We start from the raw sequence: 11,031 nt of genomic DNA, 5'->3' as shown, positions 1-11,031 counted from the left end.
AGAGCTATCACATGTGACCACTCATTTTGAGCAGATGAAGCATATCAATTACATGCCTACACGCCCAGGACATCGGTAAATAATCCTTTTTGAAATGGCGCACAAAACCAAATTAATTAATGTGCCACACAGCCGGAATTTATGGCTTGAATAGACACCGACCCAGTGCCACAGGGCACACAGATGTTACAGGTGATTGTGCGGCAGAAAGGGATGTGGCATCCGCACATAGAACTCAGAGCTCATAATTACGGGCAACATGGATGGCAAACTACCGCCGCAAAGCAACTACCACAAATCGATGGGATTGAAAGTTTCGGGAGGAGGGAACAATGATTTTGCATATTTTAGTTGCCCCTTGCCTGTGGCAACTGCCTGTGGAGTTGGCTTCTAATTGAAAGTACACACAGATAGATGGGCGCATTATGAACTCGAACTCATTGATTGCGCGGCGATAAAAGTTGGAAAATTCTGAAAATGAAAATGTTTATTATTATCATTTGCGCACACGGGCTCCCGTCCGCCGAGATGACAAAGCATAATAAATTGCCCGATTTGGCTCCGGTCTGTCGTGGCTTTTGCTCCCATTCAGTTCCATTCAGTTCCCGGTGCTGGCCCAAAAGCCACACAGTGCAGTGTTTTAATGAATTTTTAATTAGTAGCAATTAATATGGTAATTTGTTCAAGTTCCAATCGGCGAGTGTCATGAAAACGACTGGGACATTCGTTTTTTTGTGATTTCAACTGGCTTTTACAGAGCAATCTACTTAGTGCCATGCATACTAGGGATGGTTCTCAAGATATATACCCTTTTTATTTTGAGGAATCGGATGGTATTAGACATTCCTATATAAATGGTGAAACTATTTCCCTGTGAAACATTTTTCATGAGAGATGAAACATTTCCCTTCGCCGATATACGTTAAGCAATTCAGTTGTACACATGCACAGGGATACTTGTGTGGTAAATAGGCTTAATGAATTCCTTGATTAGCAATAATCTCAACTTAATCTTAACCATTTATTTACACTCATTCCTCGAACGGGGAATACAAGTGCGCCCCCAAACAACTCCATCAAGTGTAGTTAAAGGAGTCAACTGCGGCGTACCGAAGACTTGTATTCAGCCAGCAGATTAATTGCATTAATTAATCGCCTAAAAAGGAGCACAAAAAAATGGATGGCAAGCACTAAAGTAAACAGATCTCCAGACAGACTTGCCTCAAACAAATGTAATAGCACGCCATGATTCCCCGGCAAAGGAGTGCTCCAGTTCAGCTGAGGATGGGAGGCAAGTGGATTTCCGGTTTTCATTAAGCTCCGTCCGCAATGCAAAACATTCTTTGGTGCAGAATGATTTGTTTGCCCGAGTCCAGTCCAGTCGAACCGAGGCGCAATTTCATAATTAACATTGGGCTTCTCTATGATTATAATGGAACTGGAAACTGACCGTGCTCAGTCAACTGAACTGCGATGAAAATGCGTCGCTTTCCTCGCATTTGATTGATCATTCCCAGCGGGTGAGCCAAACCGAGCCGGTGCCTTGCCACCCGTCGAACTTGTAATGTATCCTGTAATCGAGTGTAATCCTGTAAGACCTGCACAAAAGTTGCCCAGCTGGATGGCGTCCTTTGTTCGCGTATCCCTGCATCTCCCCTCTGCATCCAAAAACGGCCTCATAACCATAATCATCATCATCGCAGTGCTCACATTGTGCAGATGGCTTTGCTTTTGACGGTTTTATTGGTCAATTGAGGAACTTTCGTTATTGACATTGACTTGGAATGCGGGTATAACTCAGATAATTATTTGGCTTTGAGGCACTCATTGTTTGAACTTTTAATGATATTGGCTTTATAAGTGAATCCGTTCTTAATCCGTTTCTGTTAATCCGTTCTGGAAATATTAGAAAAATACAAAATATTAAATTTAAATATGATTGCGTTTTTATTTATTTTTGTACTATTGAGTTGAATAGTAGTAACTTAATAACTTATCTGAATCATTTAATATTTTATGCAATGTGTTTTGCATTCATTTAATTACAAAGTATGGATCAGCTATTCCTATTAAGCTTCTTAGTTCTGAGCACCGTGTTTCAGCTACTTATCCGTTGACATCAGAAGTCATCAAGTCCTGTGACGCTCAACTTTTTCTGCCAGTTCTCGAATACTTTCCACCATCCTTCCTCCACCATCAGAAGTCAGCCAGAATCCCATGAGTCGAAAAAAATCAAAATCAAATGCCATAGCAAAGTGGATTTTCCACCCTTTTTATTAGCAATTCCTCACCGACCAGGCGCAAACGCGTCGGTGGTGCGGCCTCCTGTCCTGGGTTTCCGCATCCACATTGGGTGGGGGTGGTTTTACGAGGTCTTCACTGTGGCTTGTGTTTGGGCTTGGGTTTGGGCTCTGTGGTAATCCCACAATGAGCTACCATAATAGATGGCAAGCAAATTGAAGAGCTTTGTGGCCTGGTTGCGGTTGTCACCGTGGGTTCGCTTTCTGGACTTTTGGGTGGGCGGCGGCGGAATTGACTTGTGTGTTGCGTTTAACATTTGCGGTTTCGCACTTTTGCAACAATCCGAACGCGATGACGACGGGCGAACGGCGAACGGCGAACGGTCGAAATGGTCGTGTGGCATCAGCATCGACGAGGGAGATACATCCGTATCCGTCCTGGTTTTTTTTGTCGGATTTTTGGCTGCTCGGCTGTTGGGTGTGCTTGTGCTGGCCATTGATTGTACGCAACAGGGTGGAAAGTTGAAGTGCATCCGGGAGTGGTCAGCTACGTCTGTTGTTTGCTCATCGCCGACAGTCTGCTGGCCAAATTACTGGATTGCCGTGAGGGGGAACGAGAAGATGTCCTGTCATTATGCGAATTATGAGTGGGATAAAAGGCATTAAACAGTTCATTTTTTCTGCACTTTTAGTGCACGGGTTTTAGGCTAATTGAAAAGGGGCTGCTGGGTGGGAACGCAGGTGTATTTTGTAATTTGTAAAATGAGGGTGTTCGTTGTTAGTTGTGTGTTTGTGGTTGTCCGGCCCAAAAGTATGCCACATAAATCCGATGATTTTTTAGAACTTTATATGCGGCTCTGGTTCTGGGATGGAATCCCATCCAATCCTATTTCTAGCTTATCAGTGCTTCATGCTTGACATATTTCAGCATGCATACGTACGATATATGAATTATCGGGACTTCTTTTTCGTACATGTCAAATTTTGTGACATTTTTTGGAATTTCAATTTTGACAGTTGATGAGCTGTTACACACACGGGGTAGTTATTTGCTGATGGGGATGACATTTGGGGGAGTCACCTGGATTTATGGGCAGCTTTAAGTTCTGCCACACATCTGATGCCTCTTTCCAGCTGATGTAATTAAATTTGTGGCTGTGACAATTTCATTTGTGGCTCCCTCTCCAAACCCTTAAGTCCGGACCAACCCTTTTGCTGTTCGAAAAACCCCCACTCTACTTTTCATTCCATTTTTTGTTCCTTGTTTTTTTTCATTTTTCCAAGAGGTTGAGTGTTGTTACATTATCATCGACATCGAAAGGGGAGGTCCCAGCTTTTGAGTGCGTGTCCTGCGAATTTCCCGACTCCTGCACATCTCCGCGGCAACTGTTTTGTAGTCATATTATGTGTCATTCGCCATGGAAGTGCTTTCAAATGTGCTCTTCTGCTCGTTTTAAGTGATTTAATGGATTTTGCATACGTGAGCAGCCTGCAAGTTGGTAATTGCTGGAGGCGACTTCAATTAGTGGCACACAAATGATAGGGGAAATGTCGCATGGCATTTCGAGTGTCCTGCAAAACGCAATCAGCCGGAAGTGACTTTCGCGACAAATGGGTTTTGATGGCCATTCTGAAAAACAGAATATTATTAAGGTATTATGCAAACTAAAAGTGCCAAAAGTGCTACATAAATTGTGCACTGCACTTTCCCGATTCGTCTGTGTTAAGATACAAATCTGGCCGCAGCTCATTCACCGCAAAATTAATCCCTTTCAGTTGTGCATTTTGGTTTTTTTCTCTGCCGAACAAACCGTTTAATTAAAGAATAACAAAAGTCTACCAAATCGACAATTGGCAGCCAGGGGAATCATTCCATCAAACTGTCAATAAGCAATTCATTTGCAAATGCGCTGGTCGTCGAGGGGAATACTCCACTCACAAAAGCGAGTTGAGATAAAGAAAAAAGGTAACCAAAGAAATGTCTCCGCAATTGTAGGTGATTCGGTCCATGTCATTGTTTGTCAAAAAGCCATTTGCAAGTGTATCGAATTTCGAGCGAAAAAAGTTTTCGGGATGGCCCACAGACTTGAGACAAAAGGCGAAGTGGGAATACTCTTTGGCTTTTCTCACTACAACATTTGGAAATAGGCGCTAGTAGGAATTTTTCTAATTTATATTCTATTTATATTCTTTATATTCTATATTCTAATAGTTTTTTTTTAAATTATATTAAATTAGGCAGCAAAGAACTTGTTTTCTGTTCAAACAACTGAATTAAAATAAATTTTTAAAATGGTTCAAAACACTTTTAGTATATATGCCATCCATCCTATAGCAATTTTCATAAGTATAATCTTTTGTGCCACCAAAGTAAGAGCATCCGTCCTCCGGGTTAAGGGCATACAGTTCCCCAGAGACTCGAATGTCGATGCGATTTGCCGGGGTAAAGGTGGCGCTTTGGCGCTGACTCGACTGCGTCGTACCCCTTGACAGGGGCAACCTATCCAGGTATCGTAGCGCCCCCATCTAGCCAAAGAGCCCTGACATTTGCGCCTCCCCACAGTGCTTCATGCACAATCAGCGACTCGATTTAATGGAAAAAATGAATTTCACTCTTCTGCGCCGGCTCAACATTGCGGTTCCACCATTGTTCCTGGGACAAAGGATCGCCGGCGAACGAGTGAAACGAATGTGTTCGAATGCTGGCCAAAATAGAGGAAAAAAGATGGCTCGGTTTGTCTATAAGCAGAGCGTTTAATGAACACCTCCCTCCTTCGTTCATTGGCAATGGAAATCCTCTTTTGCGCACAGCAAATCGAAAAATCGTAATTGAAGCTCTGCACTGCCAATGTGAAACTTTTACCGGAGGACTAGAAAAAAAAGAAGAAAAACGAACTGTCAATGAATTTGCTGTCAAGAGCGTTTGCCTTGATTAATTGTGGTTTGAGGTTTTGTGTACAACATATGCGGTGAGAGAAAACAGTTTAGATATCCGGTGGGCCAACACTTGATTTAAATTTAAAATGCGCTGCCAGGAGGTTGGCATAAAAAAATGGCCAACTTTTTTATTTGTGTCGAATTTGGAGCACAATGCAACCGCGATAAGGAGAGTACAGCGTATAGGAAATTAAATTTTTTCCAATCAAAAACATTTCAATGGCAGTTCACACTCTCGATTCGTTTAAAAAAACAGGGTGAGGAAATCTGTTGAAAAGGGGGAGTTGGTCGGGGAAATACAGAGATGTGCAATCAGCATTCTCAGTGGCCCGGGCTTGGGGATTTATTTGTTGGCCATTGTGTCAATAAACTGGCAAAAATGTTCAGACACACATACTCGAATAACGCGATGCTCGAAAATGATAAGCCAAAGTGTGTCTGGCACAATCAATTTTAATGAAACTCTTCGATTGGAAAGAGAAATAGTTGCAAATGTACTATGACTTTTTGATATAATTTCAAATAATAATTAAATAATGTTTAGCCTGCTGGCCATTGAAAAAATATACTATTCTCGAAATTTCCCCCTCAATGCCCCCGTTTAAGGGCGCCTTCAGTGGGAAAAACAATAACATTAAATCACTTAAAGTGTCAACATAGCCCTGGTCAATGTACCAAGTGCAAGTCCAGATGGCATCGTTCATTATCATAATCTGCAACATCATAAAGCAATTTGGCCCCTCTGCAGTGAGTTTGTTTTGCGTCTCGCCACGGATGTGAGTTGGCTGCTCTTGGAAATCTTAATTACCGGCCCCCTCTATTTGGACCAGAACTTGACCTCGTCCTGGACGACGAATGTGGAGTGTTAAGAGCTGTCCCTTAGCTGACCATAATGGGGGTTAATTGGTCTGTGGTGCGCGACACGCATACATCTTGGTAATTAACAAGTGGAGCGAGTTTGGCCATATGGACTGGCTTTCTAGGGGGACATCTACTTACTTACTTTCTTTCACTCCACCCCAGAAGATATATCTTTTCTTGGGCTTCGGGTGCATTTCAAAATGAATTTATGAGGCGTTGCCCTGATATTAATTTCGCATGCTTTCACCACAAGCATTTCTACCCATGGCAATTATAGTGGCAGTGTCATTGGACTTTCTTCAACTAGCGCAATTTATGGTTTCATTATGTTAATTATTGGCAATTGCTGGATAATGCGCCCTTAAACGAGTGTTGCGATAACCTCTATGCACTTTCTTAATTTAGAAAGTTCTAGGAAGTGCGGCATGCACTCTCCATGGATCCAGAACCACAAAAGCCTGTCCAACAATGGGGCGCAGACCATTAGGCCCTTCCATCCACCTGCCAACGAATTTGAAACTCATTGTTGTGGCAGCCAAAAATGCAAGAAAAACAGCTGAATACCCATTTCGAACAATGCAACAAAGTGCACGTAGGATAATGGACAGGTAATGCATACGTTACGAAAGTATTTTTATATTTCACTATAAAAATACTTGCCGATTAAAGAGAAATTTCAAATGAAACTTAAAATGGGCACCATCATTAATCAAGTTGCGACACATCCTTGGACAGTTTTACTCCCTTGGATTTTCATTAGCCGACTGTCAGCCGTCAAATGCTGTTAACGATTCCCCTGGTTCTGATTCTGATCCCGATCCTGATTCCTGATTGCTGATGCCTACTCCTGCTGGGTGGGCGTGGAAGTGTCCTTTCTTGAGGGTTCTTCACTTGTTGTTTGGCGTTTCGCCCGGCCTTAATTGTTATTTGGACAAATTGTTTTTCGTTAACCAGCCAACGATTAATGATGTGGTCAGTGTTTCGCAAAAGGGGAGGCAAGCCATAAACCACATCGGTTGTCTAGAAAATTTATAAGGGTTTCCGCAATTAAATCTGTACTAATTAGCAACAATAAGACAATTAAGAAAATATGCTGTGAATTTCGCTGCTTCAGTTAAGGAACTTGTAAAAATATGGACGAAGAATTAGCAGAAGGGAGAGGGTTCATTTAAATTTGGGCAAGCATTTTATGGAGTACGTCAATGCAATAGCTAGGCAATTATATTTTTTTGGGACCGAAGGATAAAAGGGTTCTATAAGGGGTCTTTCATATTATTAAAGCTCAAATACTTAATTCTTAACTTCTTTGTTTGGAAATATATTTCAAAGTTAAATACAAATTAAATATAAAACAAGATAGAATGCTATAGCCGAGTTCCCCGACTATCAGATACCCGTTACTCAGCAAGTGGAAGTGCAAACGAGAATTTTCAACATTTTCTGGTATATCGGTAGAAATTGTGGGCATATGATTTTTTTGAGGTTTGTGGGCGTTAGAGCGTTAATTTTTGGAATTTCGACATCATCCCATCAGAAAAATGTCAAAAAAAAGAAAAAAAATTAATTTCTAAATTTGAATGCAGAGTTTTAGAGAATTGCTCCTGAAATATTTTTAGGTATGCCAAGTCAAAATCCTATTAAGATAAGTTGAGTTATGAAGTTTAGAGCTTCAGCCTTGGGACATTTCTTAATTTTATTGAATTTCTACAATATCATACATCAGAAAAATGACAAAAAAATTAAAAAATAATAAATTTCTAAATTTAAATGCAGATTTTTAGAGAATTGCTCCTGAAACATTTTGAGGTATGCCACTTCAAAATCTGATAAGGATAAGTTGAGTTATGGAGTTTAGAACTTCACCTTTGGGACCGGCAGACGGATATGGCCAGATCGACCAGGCTATTGATCCTGATCTTTATATGGTCGGAAACGTTTCCTTCTGCCTGTTACATACTTTTAAATCTAGTATAACCTTTTACTCAACGAGTAATGGGTATAAAAGCAACAAATATGCAACAATATGCAACAGATATGCAAATAATCTTAATTTGAACAACATGGGCTTTTAATGGGCTCTTTTGTACAAATGTAAGTTTAGCTTCATCCCTATTAAGAAATCCTGGCGAATCGCTCCTGCCTAGCATAGAACTCCTCATCGGGCTCGAATATGATGTAGCTGTGTCGTGGATTGTATGTCTTGACGGGTGGCGAAGTCTTCTCCAAACTGGCCAACATGTTCTCATTGGCATTCAACTCGCCTAAGAGGTCTGCCATCATCGTGTAGGAGATGTGCAATAGGCGGGTTCTCTCGCGCCAAGTCATGCTGACCTCGTGGTTTTCTATCAGATCGCTATCACTTCCCGAGAACAGATACGTAACTCGGCAGCCACGAAAGCCCCGCATCCGGACATATTGCACGGTCTTTGGAGGAGTTCCCTTGGGGGTAGTGGGCCTTGGTGGAGTTGCTATTTTGTCATTTCCTGTTTCTGGAGCAGAGGAGTTGCTGCTGCTTGAATCGCTCAGATTCATGTCCATATCACTCTCGCTGCTGGTGTCGACCTCCGTGGATAAGTCGGCACTTGGTTTCACAATGTCGGATACATCCAACTCGGAGCGCAGAATGTGCATCTGTTTGGTGTCCATCTGCATATGCAATAGCTGCAGCTGACCATCTGGACGCACCGCCTTGAGGAAGAGGCCAGTCTGCTCCAGGTCAAAGGTATCGGCGTCGTTCATCAGGCGCTTCATGATCTGGGTGGGTGTCACATGGCCAAAGATCTCCTTGAACTCGAGCGCGGAATCCGAGGTCACTAAGCGCAAGGTATCTGCGTACAGCTGCACGCCCACATCCCTGCCAATGATTTCGCCGACGCACTGCTTGCAGCGGGAGCACAGAACGCGACGACGACCACGGGTGGTGGTGACTCCGTTGCCCAGCACCTCGAAGCATACGACCAGATAGTTGAGGCCGTAATAGAGCTCCTCCTCCGAGGGATACACGTTGCGGGGACAAAAGTAGTTGTGTGGCTTCATGGTCGTCATCGGAACCTCCCGGATCTGATCATACTGTCTTTGTCCAATGATTTCATTCGCACAGTTGCTGCAGTGCAGGGAACAGGGAACGTCTGGGGAAATACGCAATGGCAGCTCCCCCTGTTTCACATTAATGGTGAGCTCATCCAAAACTCGGTGCCTAATCCTCCGGAGAACTAAGCCAAATGACACATGACTGCCTTGCATTTCGACCACGGAACCACCATTCGTCTTGGTGCCAATATCAAAGACCTCGTTCACCATGATGCGGTACTCTACGTTCTGCTCGTACCAGCAAAACCCATTGGGGCTGACTTCTATCAACTCGGACACACTGGGACTCTCGACCAGGACGGGTTGGAAGAGGTTCATCGATCTGAGCAGTAGGACGTTGATCCAGCTGCTGCTGCGCACGTAGGTGATTACAACTTGGTCCAACGGCATTGTCTTGATTTAATATCGGATTCTGTTAAAGTTTTAAATTTTTACGAAAGCGCACTTTCCTTTGAGTAGTTAGTTGCTCGACTCAAATTCCACTTTTAAAACAAATGTCATTTAGAAGTCGCCGCCGACTGCAATCGAATCGGTTATTTAGGGTTGTATAACCACCTTATTTATTTAGCAACCAAGTTAAAAAAGGGCTGCAATCAAACCTTCATCATATACCAATTTATTTAAATTTCACTTTGGAGCCGAGCCTGACCTTCTTTCGATTAAAAGTGATTCCCTTTTGGCATACCCCTTAAAGGAATTATCCCGCAAAATTACCCATTTCATTCGATTTTGCCACATGACCAGATTTTGAGTCCTTTGAAGTTGCGCGAACTGAGCATTCAGATTATTGTCCTGCTCCTGCTCGATTGTCCTGCTCCTGGTGCACCTTTTAAAGCTCTTTATCGAGGCTTAACTGGAAAAAGTGCCACTTTTGTTTTTCGATCTCCCCCCAAGTGGGTGGTTGGGTGGTTGGGTTGGTGGGTTGGTGGGGCATCGTTTTTGGCGGATGCCAGTCGAGACCCTTTGGCTCTTTTGGACAGGAGATAAAGCGGACGCGTTGCTCTGCGGCCGGAAAAAAGTTTTGCGTCATAATAAATAATTTCAGCGCATTCGTCTGGAAGGATTAAGTGGTGCTTGTTTTGGTTTGTTACCGCCTTAAAAATAAAACCACATAATAATAGATGTTGTGAAAATTTAAATTCCAAACTCAGTAGCAAATGTTTCATCTGACAGAAACTGGAGAAATGTTATAAATGTTATATGGAAACTTGGTGCGTTTTTCCGCATTGAAACCAATTGCAATTAGAAGATTGAACTCTTGTAAACGTATCTAGATAAGATTCGAAAAGATTTTATCGGGGAACTATGATATGGCAACTGCGCCGATAAGATGAAAAGATCTTTAAGAATTCTGACTTCTGGAACTTGCCACTGGAGCTCGAAACGTAACTAATATTTTGGTTTTCTTTCAAGTCGTTCATGTGAGCCTCTTTAGCTCAGTGGCAGAGCACTGGTCTTGTAAACCAGGGGTCGTGAGTTCAATCCTCACAGGAGGCATCGAATGGGATTCAACTTTTTGCATCATATTTCTTCATATGAGCACATATCATTTCTCAAAGCAGCCCACAGATTAAGGGCCTTGTTAGCCAACTAAGCTAAAAGGGAAAGCTAAAAGGGAAATGTCACCCACAAGTGGGTATTGAGTTTGGATACCGCCAAACTGTTGACAAAAGTAAATGTTTTACATTTTTAATTAAAAACTCACACAGACCGAGGGCTGAAACCCACCCAGAAGCAATCATGTGTGATATTATCGCTGGCAGGACATCATGAATGTTCCTTCACCACCGAAAAAGCTTCGCGGTTTGGGTAAACACAGAAAACAAGAGTGGCGCGATGTACTGAAGGACTTTCCCAAGGAAGCGCCAGCTTAGACTATTAGTTGACATCGTTGTGTCGGGGG

General features: G+C 42.6%; 1 protein-coding gene and 1 non-coding gene across 2 annotated transcripts; one reads left to right on the top strand and one right to left on the bottom strand.

The window, feature by feature from the left end:
* Positions 1-8,110: 8,110 nt before the first annotated feature.
* LOC6553983 lies at positions 8,111-9,518 on the bottom strand. The gene has a single exon (XM_001980404.2). It carries the CDS (start codon positions 9,516-9,518, stop codon positions 8,151-8,153), a length of 1,368 nt encoding a protein of 455 aa, XP_001980440.1. The 3' UTR covers positions 8,111-8,150.
* A 1,035-nt stretch (positions 9,519-10,553) lies between these two features.
* On the top strand, positions 10,554-10,625 carry Trnat-ugu. The gene has a single exon. It is a non-coding gene; the product is annotated as a tRNA-Thr (tRNA).
* The last annotated feature ends 406 nt before the right edge of the window (positions 10,626-11,031 follow it).

Source organism: Drosophila erecta, unplaced genomic scaffold (genome assembly GCF_003286155.1).
Source record: "Drosophila erecta strain 14021-0224.00,06,07 unplaced genomic scaffold, DereRS2 tig00000000-arrow-pilon, whole genome shotgun sequence".
Taxonomy (NCBI): domain Eukaryota; kingdom Metazoa; phylum Arthropoda; class Insecta; order Diptera; family Drosophilidae; genus Drosophila; species Drosophila erecta.
Note: the sequence above shows the minus strand (reverse complement) of the source record. Positions and strands in the feature narration are given on the sequence as shown.